This window comes from Conger conger, chromosome 2 (assembly GCF_963514075.1).
Source record: "Conger conger chromosome 2, fConCon1.1, whole genome shotgun sequence".
NCBI lineage: Eukaryota > Metazoa > Chordata > Actinopteri > Anguilliformes > Congridae > Conger > Conger conger.
In genome coordinates this window covers 66,083,335-66,101,295 of record NC_083761.1, presented here as the reverse complement: position 1 = coordinate 66,101,295, position 17,961 = coordinate 66,083,335, and the positions used below count along the sequence as shown (strand labels likewise).

At 41.6% G+C, this 17,961-nt stretch overlaps 1 protein-coding gene across 1 annotated transcript; it reads left to right on the top strand.

Moving 5' to 3' along the window:
• The first annotated feature begins 389 nt into the window (after positions 1-389).
• foxj1a (forkhead box J1a) lies at positions 390-4,590 on the top strand. Its single transcript, XM_061233054.1, has 3 exons — positions 390-574; positions 1,350-1,987; positions 3,155-4,590. The coding sequence occupies exons 2-3, from the start codon at positions 1,403-1,405 to the stop codon at positions 4,019-4,021; spliced, it is 1,452 nt and encodes a 483-aa protein (XP_061089038.1). The 5' UTR covers positions 390-574; positions 1,350-1,402; the 3' UTR covers positions 4,022-4,590.
• Positions 4,591-17,961: the final 13,371 nt, after the last annotated feature.

Here is a 17,961-nt window from a genome sequence, read left to right as displayed (position 1 = left end):
CATTACAGAGCCTGGATGTGCCTCCCTCCACTATACTGGCAATAAACCCCACTGATCCTTTTCCCAATTTTACGCTTTCTTCTCTATCCTGTCTGACTGTCTGGCTCCATATCCTACCGATTTGCATGAAAAAAGTTAAAGTTCAACAAATCCCCCTCCACCATCACACTGAATTCAGTTGGTGTAGGACAAACCAAAAGTGAGAAAGTGATTAAAAAGAGATGCTATAGCAACGCCCAAACCAATGGAAGAACGGGAAGCTGTTTACAAGGGGGTGTGCCGTTTCTATGGTGTTCGGCCAAACCTCTTGTTGCAGGTATTAAACTGCTCCCCGAGAGCTTTCCTGCTGCTTCAATCGTTGAAAAGATACCCTTTTTCGCAACCCGCATTTACAAAAACGGCCGATACGACCAAGTGCTTGGATTTTCACAAAATCGGACAACTGGCAACAGGTGCAACGTTTTCTTTTTTTTCTTTCTGTACTAAAAATACCACATCAGCAATTTTACCAGGAGCCAGTATACCTTCATTTATACCTTCATTTTTCTTTCCAATAGCCGACGCTTTATAGAAGGTGAGTGACGACGTATCTATTTTATTGCTTGCTAAATAGTAAAATACCTGCTATTATTGTTGCAATTACATCTACCACTTGGCTAGATTACAGAAATGGAATTGCCTGTCAGCAGAATAGCTTACAATGATAACTGGTAAGGTATTTAATTTAACTGTTGAATAATCATAAAACTAGAGACTATAAGATAATACATTTGCTTGCTACCAGCCTCGTAAAATGAATTAATTCAGAGAATAATTAACTTTGGCCATTATAGTCTAGTAATATTTTTCTTAGGTGCGCAGGTGCACTACTTTCATTGATTGCTAATTGGAGAATTAAAGAACAAGATTCGTTTTGAAATATATATATTTATGGTACTAACTATATAAAGCTTAATGTTAAATGCAACACTTGCGGAGGTTATATCAATTTTTGGTTAGTTAATTTGGCACATAACGTTGGTGTCTGTAAGTAACGCAGGAGACCTGAGGGGGGCAACCTCGAGACTTTCAGGAAAGTTCCATGAACTTCCACAATGAGGGGAAGTTAACAAGTGGCTGTAGCATTCCAAGACAGTCTTTTTATAAGCAGTGTTTGTTGTGGCACATGTTGGAGTAATGCAGGTCTGTAGCTACCTGAGTACTGCCCAAATATTCAGTGCTAACCTGGAATGATTTCCTGAAGACTTGCAAAATTCCAATAGGTTTTAATGGTATTGATATGTATGAATTGTATGAGGTTTTTTCCCCCCATTCTGGGCTTGTTAACAGAAGGCTTGTCCGATTGGCAGATTGGTGACTGGGGAGCTGGTGGAAGAGAGAGACTGGGACACTGGTTGGGGCCATGTTGACTCTGAGCTGCGCAGACACCTGGCCTGAGGGCTCTGTGGCACTGGAGGAGGAGGTGGTGACTGCAGCCGCTCAGGCTGAAGAGCTGGATGGCAGCGTCACCCAGAGCAGCAATGGCTGTAGCAGTTCAGTCTGCCTGGATGACAGCCTGACCAGCCTCCAATGGCTTCAAGAGTTCTCCATCATAAATGCCAGTGGAAACCAACAGGTGCCCTTTTCTGGGCAGAACCAGCATCCCCTCTGTGGGCATCAGCGGCTGGTGGGCTCTGAGGCCCCGGCCTCCCCCATGGCAGCTGACCCGGCATCAATGGGGATGCCCCATACCCCAGGAAAGCCCACGTCCGCCGCCTTTTGTAGGGGCCCCTCCTCATCTGCCCTCCTAGGCCTGGTCACTTATGGCCACTGCCCAGAAGAGGTGGACTACAAGACCAATCCCCATGTGAAACCACCTTACTCCTATGCCACCCTCATATGCATGGCTATGCAAGCTAGCAAGAAGTCCAAGATCACCCTGTCATGCATCTACAAGTGGATCACTGACAATTTCTGCTACTTCCGCCATGCTGATCCCACCTGGCAGGTGAGTGGCTAAGTGGAGCACATAATTTATAATTGCAGTGGAGCTCGGCCAGGCTCGTCTATAATAGCACTTCACTATACAGAGGAGACTACAGGTACAAACACTAAGCAAAGATAAGCACGCCCTGAGAGTGTAGTTCCTATTTGTAAAATTCCTTATTCTCATGGCCCTTGAGCATTACTGTGGCTAGCATGATAAAATGGAAAAACATCTTTATACATCTCAATACATTCAAAGCAGAAGACAGGTGCCTCAGCCACGTTCTGGTGAAACTCTTTCTGTCTGCTCCATTTCTACTCTTGCCAAATAGAGTGGGGCACTCTTTCAGCATCTGCTGCAGCCCACGGGGGGGGGGGTCTGTGTGCTTTGGAGAGGGGCCAAGTTGCAGCTGGGCACAATGCTATTTTACGGGAAGCAGTAGGACTTTTTTGTGAGGCTTGATATTTTTAAGAGTTCTGGGCTGGCTGCCATGCTTGGGAAGCTGTGGGGTAACAGCCACGCTGATTCCTACCGGCCAATATCCTCCTACTGAAGACATCATCCTGACTGCCCTTGTAGTTTCACTTTTTTTATTTTTAATCCAATGCTCTCAGATTTTCTGCTCCAGTGAGGAGAAAATGGGCTGGGAGGTGGGGTTTTCTCATTGTGGAGATGAAAGTACAAATTCGGGTGTTAGCTACAATTACCTACAGCAAGTAGGTTTATCATTTAAAGGGATGGGGATCTAAAACCTAAAAAGGTTATTCATTTTGCTGATAAATCATTACTTACCCCCTTTAGACACCCAGGGTTCATCAGGAGTAATGAGATACATTCCCAGACAATTTTGTTATGAAAGCAAGGTTTTGCTAATATTTAACCAGTCTTATGAGGCCAATATTCTCTTCAGTTTAAAAAGAGAAAAAAACATTAGTGAGTCTCTTTTGATTAATGCAGAAAACTAAGATACAGGTCCAATCAGTGAAATATACCATTTCTAAACCTCTGGCCTATGTTATGTGGACTTTTCATGTTGTCAGGTTCTTAACCACCATACTCACAGCATTCTCTTACAGCAAGGATTATTATGAATTACAATGACCATTTTTGAAATACATTTTATTTCATGATCCAAATGAATCGCCTTCTTAATCGTAATCTGTTTCTTTTATTGTCGCCTTTTTGCAGAATTCCATCCGACACAACCTCTCCCTGAACAAGTGTTTCATAAAGGTTCCCCGGCAGAAGGACGAGCCCGGGAAAGGAGGCTTCTGGAAGATCGACCCGCAGTACGCCGACCGGCTGCTGAGTGGCGCTTACAAAAAGCGTCGCCTGCCCCCGGTGCAGATCAATCCCGCACTGCAGGCCAGGGTGAAACCAGCGGGACCCCTGCCTGCGCTCGGGAGACCAGGAGAGCTGTCTGTCAGCCCAGAGTCCCAGCAGCTTCTGCAAGAATTCGAAGAGGCTACCGGGGTGGACCAGAACTGGGACCCCTGCGGTGCGGAGGCCAACGTGTCCGGGGCCTGGTTGTCAGGGAAGGGGTGTGGCTTCAAGAGGAAGCAGCCGGCGCTGCGCAGAACGTCGATGGTGAAAGCCCCCCGGCGCTCCAGCTCCCCCTTGCTGTGTGTGGATGAGCAGAAGGAGCTGGGCTCTCTGAAGGGCGACTTCGACTGGGACGCCCTGCTGGACTCGGAGCTGTGCGGCGAGCTGAGCCTGGACAGCACCTGCCAGCTCAGCCCCATGGAGCGGGACGACGACCTGACGGTGCGCGGCCGGCACATCGGCCGCCCGCAGCAGTGGAGCCCCCTGGAGGCCTCCGCCGACAGCACAGGCAGCTACATTCTCTCCGAGACCCAGCAGAGCAGCTTGGACTTTGATGAGGAGACATTCCTGGCCACTGCCTTCTTGCAGAGCCCCTGGCCTGAGGAGGACGAGGCAGGCCAGGGTAAACGTGCCGATTTTCTCTGCAACTCTGGAGTAAACTTCGACCAGCTGCTCAACCTCAGTGACTCATTCAGTGGTGACCTCAGCAGTAAGATTGAGTCCTTTCTTTGAGAAAAAAAGGTCTCCCTTCTCACTCCCCTCCAGGGAAAACTGACTTGTAAGAAAACAGAGAGGTCTAGACTGTTTCACCTCTATGCACATTCTCATTCATTCCAGGCATCAGCCTGCCATCCAGATTTTAGAGATGCTGTCTGTTCAAGTTGTCATTTTCAGCAAACTGTCAAGTGCTGGTTCTCTTGAGATGAACAAATTAAGAGCGGTTCAAAATATCCCCAAAAAAAAGAAGTACAAACATTGATTGCAATTTGCATATTGACCTGGAGTCTTACTAGTGTATTTTCAAGAAATTCATTGTAATACTGAATGGAAGTTAGTGAATACTTGGATAAGGCATTTCAGGAAATGCACAGGGCCAGTCCTGCCTCAGAATCAGGATAATGACGTTGCCTGGTGCTGAAGAAATACACAGGGCTTTGTCTTTGTTTACTTGCTGTGTCTAAGGGTCCCAAAGCTATTAATGCAGCTATAACCATTTGTGAGTATCATGATTGTTCATATTCATGTACATGTAATCATCAGACACTCAATTACAGGTCTCAATTACAGCAACGACATGCAAAATTAGAGGTTACAAAGGTTAAACCTTTTTTGTCTTGGACACTGAAAATGAGAAAGTACTCATAGTGCTTTTCAGATATTGATTGTCACACTCCAGTCTGCCATTAGTAAGGCCGAGAAGCCATGTTGGATTTTTGGAAATTCCCTGATAGTCAGGGGGACTGACTGATTTATTTTCAGTAGTGACCTGATGATGGGTATCTCCTGTATGGGCCCAGAGGGGCAAGTTGGGTAAATGATATCCATGGGAAATAACAATTATTTGCATCAATGATATGCTATTCTAGTAATGATGATAGTGAAAAAAAGAAAATGTGCCAAATCACTACAGATTGAAAGTGGCTGCATGATCATTAAGTGAAGTTTTCATTTTGTTATAGGTCTGCCTACTTTCAGAATGTTTATCAACAAATGATAAATGTTCTCTATGCAGAACAAGACACTGTTTTAACACAAGCACGTGTAAGGCACAAAAGGGTTAGGTTTAATTTCTACTTTAGGGGAGATGGGAGACACATGTCACCACCAATATTTTCATAGGAATGAATTGTCCAGGACACTTAATGTCTCCCTGTCACCCCCAAACCTACATGTTTTGGAGAGGCAGTTATTTATATATTGCATAATATAAAATATCTCAGGCACACAACAAGTGTGTTCTTTGTGACAGGACATGAACTTTCAGCAAATGATTGACCGTAAATATCACAGGATTCCTTTTGGCTGAAAACTTAATCAAGGATTGTAATTCCAGAATGATACTACTGGTGTGGAGGATAGATACTATTTGGAAATCTTATGTACATTGAATACCAAACAGTAGTCTGAGCTTATGCATCTCTCATTAAACTGAAACGATAACTTTTCTGCATTTGGATAGCTAAAGCCAAGGCATTCAACTCAGAAGCACAGAGGAATTACAAGGAATACACATGAGACGCATATACAATATGCCTTGTCAACAAGGGTATGGACATGACTGTGGCAGGGCTTGTACTGACTGTGTATTATAGTCTAGTGCACTTACTGACTGAGCATTGTAAGTTTGCAATCTTACAAGTCTTAATATGGAGTTTGCATTTGGTGATCTCTGGGTTCAAAATACCCCAAAATACCCAAAACTTCAGCTTTGTGATGCCAGGACCACAACTAGGAGTTATGGGAGGGTCATTTGCTATGCTTTTTGTGGAAAATTTATACTCAACTACATAATTAAAACTGAATTGTCATTGGAATATAACAATGCATTCATAGTATGCATACTAAAATATTGTGTTTGGTAACATCTATCTCTGTGAGAAATGAGTGCTGTTGTATCTAGTGTTTTGTGCAGTATAGAATATGAGGTATGTGTGTTACCTGTCTAGGTAAACTGATACTGAGAATGCTTTTTTCTTCTTGATATAATGATGAAACAATCGCCTAAAAATAATCCCCCCCCCCCCCCTTCTCTGAGAAAAATAACTACAGTTGGTCTGGTGTAGGATCGCTCTTATTGGCAAACGATTTGTAGCATGAATCATACCCAATCTGTTCTTCAATAGGTTTTAATAGCTACAGTGCTTTTTGTGAAAAGGGACAAACACAGGTTCCTATATGCTCTCTCTGTCAGCTCACCCTGAAAATATATAAGCACAGAGAGGCCACTTTGTCATCCAAATGCAGCATAAATCATACTCCTCAAAGTTCACATCACGTACACATCATCTCTGAAAGTCTGTTTATTTTGTTTGTTGCTGAGTTCTTCTTCTGTGCATTGTGTTGGTTTCTTATGCTGGGATATGCAGTTCATGTGTGCAATTGTAATAACCACTCTTTTTCTTTTTAAGTTTTATTTACAATAAAATACTTTAAAGAGATTTGCTTCTGAAGACTCTTTCGTGCAGCCTGGAGGCTGGTTTCGGTTGATATTGGCATTCTTGTTCTGGCCCATTTGGTAGTGGGGCTTCTGTTTGCTGAATGGGATGAATTGAGGGCCTCATAGTGCACTCAGGGCTTTGTAATTGTATGCGCTTCACATTTACACTTTGCGCCTTCATGTTTTCAGAGGTGAGTCTCTGCAGTGAGGGATACAGTTTTTAACCCCTATTGTCTGTGCTCAATTAGATTACTGCGGGCCTTGGAGTCTGCTTTGGCACCTCTTGCTGGGTTCGTGTGAGGTCCAAGAAAGATGTTTGTCCCATGTCCTGATATTCTTCATTGTTTGGCCTTACTCAACCTTATAGTCTTTCTCTGTCCACTCTTGGCTACACCATTGTGCCAGATGTTTAGGTGACAGGTTTATGTGGTACTCTTAAAAGAACCAGACGGCATGGGGCATGTCTCAACTTCTCTTCTTTGTGCAGCAACATTTACCTTCGTCTGATTTTTTATTTATGTTTTCTGATTTATAATTTATTATTTGATTTTCTTCTTGAAAGGAGCAATCTCAATGAGGGATGGGCAGAAAGTGATTTAGGGCACTATTCACTTCTGTGTGAAAGCTTCATTCCAAGGACTTTAACAGCAGAAGTTTTAGCACTGCGAGTAAACAATGTGCAAAGTATAAAATTATAAAACTGGTTTGAGAAAAACATACGTAATTTGCGAAATGAAAAAAAATTATACTTCTGTTGGGTATTCTCTGAGATTAAGTGGAGTGTTTCTGAATGGGTGTCTAGAGACAAAATATTCCATTGGTTATTTATGCATTAGGTAATAGCTATGTATATGGTATTTATAATTGGAGCTGTTAGTAACCACTCATCCTCCTATATTGATTCTTCCCTGTGTATAGTGTATTACGTGCATTTAAACAGACGCAGATTACCAACCAGATATTTAAGTCAAGCTTTGATGCCCTCTGATGTGACACAAAGACTGACTGACCTAGAGAAAGGTAGAGACGTTCACGTATGCCTGGTTATTTTCTAGTGAGCATTCCTCCTGAAAGCAGGTCTATAATTATAAGGTGTGTTTGTTAGGTGAGAAGCTGCAGTAATGTGATGCCTGCATTATTTCCCAAGCCTGGTGACAGCTCTGTGAAAGGAGATATCCTTGCTGAGATGGTACCCAGCCTCTCTCATTCGAGGAACACCTAAACTTCAAAACTCAAAACATAGCAACAAACACAAAAACAAATGCGTCAACATCTTAAATATTTATACTTAATTTAAGAGTATGAAAACAACAACAGATTTCATTTTCATTTTAAACATTTTTGAAATATTTTTATCGTCAATTACTTTGACACATTAGGAGAAGCATATTTACAGGAAAATATGATTTATGTGGCAGCTTTGTACAATAAGTTGTTGGAAGTTGTTATACATCTGATATGTTTTCATGAAGCATCTAAACAGTGCCTTCAAATATCCACATTCAGTTTATTAATTTGTCTAAGAGATGATTAATTGTCCTCTTGACACCTCAATCATTCCAATTAATCAATGGTAAATGAGTACTTACACACTAAATTCTAATTCAAATGTACTTGTACACTACCTGAAAGCACATACAAATATGCACACACAAACATACACACATTTTACAGTACACAGAATATAACTGTATAAAAGTTACAAACAAATGTTATGCTAAAAAAAGAAAGTGAACCTTTGAGGGAAGAGTGTGCTTTTGGCCAAATGTGACGATCTATGCTGACCCGAGGATATTCTCGCCTTGTGAAAATATTGGCTTGGCCAGTCCGTGGGGGTGGAACAAGAGCTGCCTTCAAGACGTATTTTTTGCTGTTGCCCCACAACCCCATTGGTATTCCAGGCCCAGGACAGAGAGAGAGAGAGAGAGAGACTCTGCTGGTTGGATGGACTGACGAGTTCAGCCTGTCCCTGCGTACAGAAGGGAGGGGGAAACAGAGAGAGAGAGAATCCATCTTTTTTATCACATAGCTAATGAAAGCCTGTCTCCCAGGCAACTGCTGGTTCTTTTGTCATGTAGACGGGAAGGAGAATGAGAGCGCTTCTCCTGTTGATCCCCCAGACTCTGGGGGGATACAACTGGGTTGTGGAGGCATAGCAGTTGTAGAGAGGGAAGGGTTGCTGCTGGTTGAGATTAATTACAGTGACGGTGCAAGTCTTTGTAAAAGTGCATTTGCCTTACCAAAGTGAACTTTTAATAACCCCCATCAGCAGGGCAAATGCACAGGGGCTTTTTGAAACAGTATGCAGTCCCGCTTTAATGCACTGGTTAAGCTTCTTGAGCTGCTCAGCCAAGTGAAAGCTCGAGAATGCATTTGTTGTAGCCGTGGGGACAAGAAAAAGAACAAAGTGTTGTAGTGTGAAACATAAACAAGATGCAACTAGATCCACAAACAACCTTTTCTGCTTCATGCTGTTCAGCTGAGCTTGTGTACACACTATATTGGGCTGACTCTTACAGTATAAATAAACTGTGATATTTCGGTTGATACATATAGCAAGAAGATATCCTTATATCCAAAGCATCTGATGTTAGTTTGAAAATACCAATGCTGAGTTGTGCTGTACTTTATGGGGCAGTTTTCTAATGCTTACTGTATTTTCCTAAATTTTCTAATTTAGTTTCCAACAGCCAACTGCTTTAGAAAATCTCTTATTCAGCAAGCTATTGAAAATAGGATCATTCACATAATCGTACATGGGGTTTATAATCAGGCTTTGCACGGGTACTAATTTTTCTTTTGTATAATATGAGTCGAAATGTCAGTTATCATAAGTCCACAAATGCACCAATAGTGAGTGTAATGGAATATCTGTGGCAAAAAAAAAAAGCATAATTATTTTTGAGGTGTTTACAAGACACAAGGTCAGGTGTTGGGTCAGAAGAGGCCTGTCTGGGTTGGCTGTTTGGTGTGTCGTTTTGCCATTGCAGTGTGGCCTGATAGGGCTTTGTCAGAGAGACACAAGTGAGAGAGTAATCCGACATGCGTCACTGGCAAAGAGAACAAACATGCAGTGAGTAACCACAGGAGAAGCACAGCTTTCTGAAAAGGTGGGAAGCCTCGCTGTTTTCTGCACAAAGCGACTTGGGGGCACCCTTTGTGGCATTCCGCCGAGTGGGAATGAGATTGAAAAAGAGTGAACAAAGCCATTCCCGGAACTGACAGTTAACTGTGATTGTCTTCTGTTCTGCATCACAATTCGGGATTGGCTTTACCCGGTACACGTGTGGCTGGTTTGTTTGGCCTCTGAATTCAACCCCCACCCCGACCCCCGACCCTGACCCCCTAATCACAGCCTGCTTTAAGTCATTGTACATTATGTCCTCAGATTCACTACATAGTTGCTTCTTGCGTTCACATGACTATCAGTAGTTGATCCGGACTAGTCGTTTAAGAAAATGATACCAATGTAAGTTTGTCAGCAAACACATATAAAATAGATGCCCGAGTGCTCTATGCAGGCAGCCTATTATAGCAGTCACCATGATCACAGTGGCTCTACACCCGTGGGTGGATACCTGAGCACGGCAGACCAAATCCCCTGCATATACCTCTCAGCTCAGCTCCCCTGTGCAGAGAGATGTGAGCGGCAGCAGGTATATGGAGCGCAGCAGGAGTTTCTAGCAGGTCGGATTCTCCGGGGTGAGCCGGTGATGACAGGAAGAGGGGGATGATGGGAAAGCAGTAGGATAAATGTCAGTGAAGTCCCACAGGCGCCCTGCTAAACTCCTTAGGTAAGATATGACTCCTCCAGTGAGCGGAAAGATGGTACTACTCTCCACTCTTGGGTGCTTTGACAGACTGAAAATCCACAGATACTGCACATCTAGCTTCACTTACACACAAGCCTGTCTGCATATTTCTGTTTTTTTAAAATATATTTGCCAGATGGTTTCCTATATTACTACAAGGGACTGAATAGCCTTTGTGGCAATATCAGCATTGGCCTGCATACATTGAAATAGGATCGGGTACATATAACTTCGTTATACGTTGCTCTGGGTAAGGTAATGTTGTAAACCAAAAGGTATCCCGAGTTATTTGCTATTTCTAGGTATTGAGGACAGCTTAAAAAACAAACAGCAAATATAACAACAAGGGTTGATGAGTCATAAAGAAAAATAGAAATTCATCATTTGGTGAAGAAAGAAAGGAGTGATTAATGAAATCTGACCTCCTTCATGTTTTGAGAGGAGACCGCAGAGCATTAACCAGCAGAGCTTCACGACTCTTGGTATCCTGGTGACCCTGCTGTGTGATGCAGGAAGTGTTCACGGTCATAGAGACCAGAAGACAATGTGGCAGCATGCAGCAGTGCAAGCATTCCTCAGAAGGACGTTGAGGGAGGACATTTCATAAAGAAGAGTAAACAAACACTGCTGTAGCCATGCCTGTTCCTAGCTGCTACAGCCCAGCATTGTGGACTGTGCCTCCAGGCGGGCAAGCCCAGACCTGCCTCTCAATGGAGGGTGGGATGAACAAAGCAAATCCTTAAACCAAGCAGCCCTCTGTGCTAAAGGCCTGGCCTGGACCACAGAACTGACACCTCAGGTCAGTTGTAAACACCCCAGCCAAACAAGAACATAGCGAGCCTTTTCCCTTGACTTTTTATCCATTTATTTTCCATTCATCGCTGGCTTTCAGTAAACATCCCGCCAGGCCTTTTGCATTTTCACAATGGATAGTTTTATTCTTTCTCCTCTTTTCTTATTTCAACTCTTTCTGATTTTATTTCTTTGTTTCTTTGTGTTTGGCGACTGAACTGAAGCCCTGGAACAACTCTGTTTCACAGATCTTAGGCGATCTGCTCAGCTCCAGTGTGCCAGCACCCTCCCTGTGATGCTACTCCTTTATAACAGCGGACGCCTCTCTTTGCTTTCCACCCCCAGCAAAGAAAACAGCATCTTGCTGTAGGTCCCCCTCAGTAAACCATTCCGTGGGAACAGAGAGGGCCTAGAACCCCTGAAAGTCTCTGAATGTGGCTGCCTCTCTCTTTCTGTTGTCAGTTCAGTGCCCATGGCTGCTGTTTTGGTCTCACTCTGGGGGGTATTATTGAGAGGGCCTACATTGGGGCTTGATGTGAAAATGAAGCCTGCTTAAAAAAACACATTCCCATTTACACCGATGAATGAGAATGAATCTATTTACATTCCCTTGAATAATGTTTCAATAATGTTTCAGCCTGGATAATTATGACCACTTAGATCACCATAGAGCTGCATTGTATCAAAATAATTAATTTGTGAATTTTAAAGAGACTACAATTAGGCATAAAATACAAGGAAATGTTCAAAATATGCCCCCATATCAAACGATCACACTGTCACTGTTATTAGCACATCCCAAATCTACTTTATTATTCCAGGGCAAAGGGCTAATTGAGCATGTATTCAAAAATAAGTTGCCACATCATTGCTCTGTGGATGCAATGCCATCTGACAGTTGATCTCATCTGCGTTAACTCTTAATTAAGATAATGTGTCAGTTAATGAGTCAGCTAAGTATCTATGAAAGAATCATTTATGACAGTTATGAGAGTGTCATTGCTGTTCTTTTTATTGTTTGGAGTGGGAGGGATCCATGTGTTTGCATGGGGTGATCATTAGCCTTTACCAGGGATCAGACAAACACTTATTAACTGAGAGGAATGCACACAAGCCAAGGCCAGCGGGGATACGGACATGTGGGAGCTCTCCAGCAGGGAGGGATATTGCTGTCAGTGGGGGGGTTGGGGGGGGGGGGGGGGGCATTTCCAAATATAATGGCTTTCTTGGCACGACACACCTGACATGTCCATTGCTAAAGCATTTATTCCTTATGTCACAGAATGTGCTTCTAGGAATAAAAGCCAATGACAACTAATGTAATACACAAGGCCAACAACCAAACAGTTAAAACTAAAGTATTCCAAATGTCCTTTGAGCTGTGAGACTAAACCGACAAAAGAGAGAGTGGTTTAGATTTAGAGACTAAATATTAGAAAATGTTTCAGCCAGAAAATGTTCAAATGTGGACTTTTGGAGATTCATTTTGTGTGACAGGACAGTCACTGTAGTCACATCCTACAGCAAGGTGTCATACCTGTCCTATCCCTCCAGCATTGCACCAGCACCTGGGGTACCTTCATTGCGACCACAGCCAGCCTGGACCAGTCCCATTGATGCAGTTAAAGACTGCTGAGGGGCTGTGCACTCAGATACCACACAAAGGTGGCAACACCTGATGTAACAGATTAGTGACATAGGAACCAAAACTCCAGGCCTGAAGAGCAAAGTAGTTTGCATTGGGTGTTGCTTTGTGTACTGTTGGCTTTGGCGTCATCTTTTCAATTGCTTTCATGGGCTATTGGAAAGCATTGTTGAGAATTAATGGAAAGGAGGAAAATCTTATTTTATATGGGTTTTTCTTTTCTTCCTGTTTTCACCAAGGTGAAAGTTGAGTAGCAGTAGTTGTTTCTAAAAAAATCCCAGTAAATGTATGGGAAAGGGATTGTCTTACAGCTATTTTGTAAATGCATGTTTAGCTACTTTGCAGTTAGCTATTATTGGTTTCTTACGTATTTTTTAGTAAATCATCTCATTTACATTTGTCACAATGCTTAATCATTTTTTCTGACATTCTTATCAGGAAAGCCCTATTTTACCCTTGACAAAGCTGCATTCTGCACCTGTCTTGTCGTACCCAATTCAACATTTAAATATAAATGTAAGTTGTAGGTCCCTCCTGTACAAAGGTGACTTGGGTCAATAGGGCATGTTTTGCAAGTCAACGATCAGCACAAACAAGACCCCAGTGTAGAAGACTGAGAATCTTAAACCCCAATTCATTGCAGTTACCACCAGATTAGAAAGTCAGATTTTCTCAGTCAGCTCTCAAAAAGTGATATGCAGCTATACTGACAGGCTGGCAAAGCTCTATTGAACATGGTGTGAGAAATCAGAAAGTACAATGTCATGTTAGTCACAGATTAGTGCAGATAATGCTAATGCCGCACTTTGTTAATTTTACAAAATGGCAAATTTACCATCATGTTGTCAAAACACTGGCAACTCAATTAAATCCATTAATTTTGGTGTGTGATTTTTGCGATAATGCACAACATCAGAAGACATTTGCGTCTTCTGAATCATCAATAAAAATTAAATGAATAAACCACATTAAACCTCAGTATTCCTTTTTAGATGCATTATTGTCATGTTTAACATATTTTAAGAAATCTGTAGGATATGCTGTAGGACCTATACCATAGAATTATATTTCTAGTTACAGTTTTTCTGCATGGGTGGTCCGAGTTTTCTAAGTGGAGGCAATGGGACAGCATAGGGTTGAAACCATGGTGATGAGCAAGACCTAAGGAACTATCTCACTTCCTGGAAATTTTGATTTTTGTTTACTTTCAGGAAAGGGGGCAGGCTGGTGTGAAAGGGGAGGGGTGGGAATGTTAGTGAAATTTACATCACGCTTAACTTTCCACATCGCAAATTTCTCACCTCTTGCAATGAAACGTATTCCCTAGGGTCCATTCAAAACAATTGAAAGGATTGACATTACCAAACAAGGTATTACAAAAAACAATGAACAACTCACAGAGACACTTTTAACAAGTTACATGACACTCTTTTGTTTTGCCTTTTGTTGGGAAGAAGCTGCGACCTGCTGCCCTCCCAGTTCTCTTTCTACTCCTAATGGAAACTCCCCATTATGCCAACATCTCAACTGTGTATTGCATGTGTATTCTAGTAACAATTTCTAATTGTAACACAAACACCCACCATTTTCCCGCCATTATAATTGAAAATCGTTGTATAAATTTACTAGATGTTTCCCAAAACCTTTAACAGTTTAACTCCTAACAAGTGCTGCTTTATCTTTGGGTTTTGGGTTATAAAAAAGAATAGAAAGTAAAGCATTCTAACCATTTATTGCTAGATAGTGAAAGCCACTGATATGCTAGTTCTCACATGCTCACCACTGGAGGATGAATAGATACTTATTTATTTTCTAAGCACAACTGACTGTGTCTCTGGTTGCTGAATAAGGATCCAGAGCCTGATCTCAATTAAAGCAGAAACACAAGCAAAATGCAACCTATGGTAGCCCTTTGCCTTTTTTGGTTTGTTCTACAATGCTGATTAAATATTGACATTGGTGAGCTCAATCCACATTACTGGAGAACGGCTAGGAATAAGAACCAAACAGGAAGTCTGAGATTCCCCAGTTAATCTTTACTCCAAAGGTTAGAGGGTAACACTAAGGACTGCAACTATCATATTTATTGTAATAGGTGCATAAACAAACAGAGACATAAAGCAAGTCAAGTGCAAACATGTATTGTGACTGCTTTAAGGATGCTTTTGGGAATCATGTCTTAGAACATCGGTATGTGAATGTTTGTTTCCTGAGACAAATACTGATTTAAAATGTTGAGACACAAGTGAAGAATACTTTCCACCATTAAGACAAAACCTTCCATTTTTAAGGAGTTTTAATATAACTCCTTCGAGATTAAATACATTTTATGAATTAATGAATTATTCTGCATTACAATACAACACTTTGGGCCAGTTTCACAGAAGCAGATTAAGTTTAGTCCTGGGCTAAACTGAGTTTCGTATGGAGAATTTCCATTCAAAACTGAATTCAGTCTAGGACTATGCTTAAACAGTGTCTGTTAAACTGGCCCTTAAGGTAGTAACCTTACAATTCTCATGGCCAAAGATGAGGCAGTTGTGTTACGATTGTGTGTTATGCTGCCATCTTGTGGTAAAATAATGATAATTATGTGATATACTGCCATCAAGTGGTAAACATAAAACAAATATGTCGTTTTCACATTATGACAGCAATCGGCTACATAGGCTTGATGTATATTTGTGTATTGTGTATTATGTAGGTTAAAAGACATAAACTAAATAAAATGAACCCATTTGTAAATCTTGAGAAGCTGTAAAACATTCAAATTATTGCTGCCAATTTATTTTGACAATGTTGTCTTCTGAACCACAAAATCTAGTAGCAGGTAATTTCATTAACATGAACAGTGACTGACCATGTTGGCCATTAAAACCCATACACTCAGCCGGCCAGAGGAGTGCAGGCTCTCCCTTTGAGTCTGGCTCCTCCCAACAGTTCTTCCTATCTGTCACCAGGGAGTTTTTCCTTGCTGCTGTTGCTCTAAACTTGCTCTTGTGGGGGTTTAGCCCAGAGTTTTCTGTAAAACATGTTGTGATTGCTCGTGAAATGTGCCATGCCGCAAGAGGCTGATTTGGCCCAAACTAAGGCCGTGGATCTGAACCCTGTGTGTCCTATTCAATGGCGGTTACTCCATGAACGTGGTCGGGGAGACAGTTGGAAATTCTAAATTCATGTGGCACACAGCCCGACATTTTTTAAAAATTATAATCAGAATAAATTTGTCCAAACTGAACACTACTGGGTTAAAAGAGGTCATCCAACTATAGTTTACACTCAGCCAGCCAGAGGAGTGCAGGCTCTCCCCTTGAGTCTGGCTCCTCCCAACAGTTCTTCCTATCTGTCTCCAGGGAGTTTTTCCTTGCCACTGTTGCCCTAAACTTGCTCTTGTGAGGGTTTAGCCCAGAGTTTTCTGTAAAACATGTTGTGATTGCCCATTAAATGTGCTTTACAAATAAATTATGATTGGATTTGATTTAGCTGATCTAGTGATATTATATTACTGTTACTACTTGTACTGTTATGCATGTGTATACAGTGGGGTTTTACCATGGCACAAGTTTTACCATGGCACAAGTTTACAAACAACCTGTTTGTAAAATGCATGAGTGTGCAAGGAGCTTCATTCACCCTCTAGGTCATGTCCATACAGGGTACATTTCAGATCTGGTTAAAAGTACAATAGGTAATTTCTGACTTCTAATGGTCAAGAGAGGAATAGCAGCAACAAACACCTTCAAGCCACAACACTGTTTATCCGCCTTATCTATAAACCTGCTGACATTTAAACGCCATTGGCTGTGGCAGTTACAACCAATTTTCAACCAATGAGCTTGAATTATTGTACAGTTGGTTGTATGTTTTGGTACAGAGTGTTGGGCCGTCAACTGTATATTACAGGCAGAGGGTGAGTCAACATGTCAATGAACCTTTTCCAATGATAGGAAGGGATTTACAATGGTCTTGTAACAATGTTTTAACACAAAAATCGTACCTATTGTACCTTTAAATCCTAAAAAGTAGAAACTGTATCAACAAGTGTCCCTCAAATCTCAGATTGGATTTATCATGTATGAAAATAGAGACTAATAATTTCTTCCAAATATCATTCCTCAGGCCAGAGCTCTCATGATGAATATAACAGAGGCTCAGCCTTTTTTTTAGAGGCTGGGATTCAACCACAACCCCAAATGACACATTATAATATTGATATAAAAACACATATCAGAGATGGACAGGATTGTAGATTTGTGATTAAACAATTCACATATGGTAAAAGTGCAGATCCTCATGAATTATGAATTAAAGTGTATCATTTATACATTTGGTTGCAGAAATTACAGCACCATACAGCACAGCATTTAATACATTTAGCAATGGAGTAAGTGTTTTATGCTCCTTAGTGCAGGTATAACACAGCTTTCAGTATCTAATCTTGATTCTAGGCTTTTGATTGCCTGTGGAGTTTGTTATTGCCATTTGTCAACGAGGACCAGGGTTATGCCAATGACAGTCAAGGAGGCCATTATGAACTGCCTGAGACATAGGCCATACAATACGCTTACCAAAAAAAACTGGAACATCATTATGAAGAAAGAGAGCTCTGGTGAGCTGTAGTAATCCCAGAGGGACTGGTAGGCCAAGGAAGACCTCTACAGTTGATGACCTAAGACTTCTCACCATAATGAAGAAAAGGCAGGCATGGATGTGTCAGTGCTTGCAGAACACTTCACAAACAGAACTTCACTGAAGTACAACAAAGTACTTCAAAAAAGAGGCAAATAAAGTGAATATACAAATCACAGTAGTGAACTAATTGGAAGTAACTGGATGTGAAGTTTCTAAAGCAGATGTGTGCCATGCTGCAAGAGGCTGATTTGGCCCAAACTAAGGCCGTGGATCTGAACCCTGTGTGTCCTATTCAATGATGGTTGCTCCATGGGAGACAATTGGAAATTCTAAATTTGTGTGGTACACAGCCCGCATTTTTTTGTAAAAAATAATCATAATAAATGTGTTCAAACTGAACACTACTGGGTTAAAAGAGGTCATCCAACTATAGTTTGACTGTTACAACTGCAATGCACAAAATAATGCACAACAGCCATTACTGCAAGGTTATACATTTCGAAAGACAATATGAAGAATTATTCAGACCGTGCTTGATAATCTTCCATATACGTAAGAAAAATGGTGTTGTAGTGCGTTCCTCCAAACTATAGATGGCAACCTCTGAATTTTATTTAGACATTTCCCTGTCATT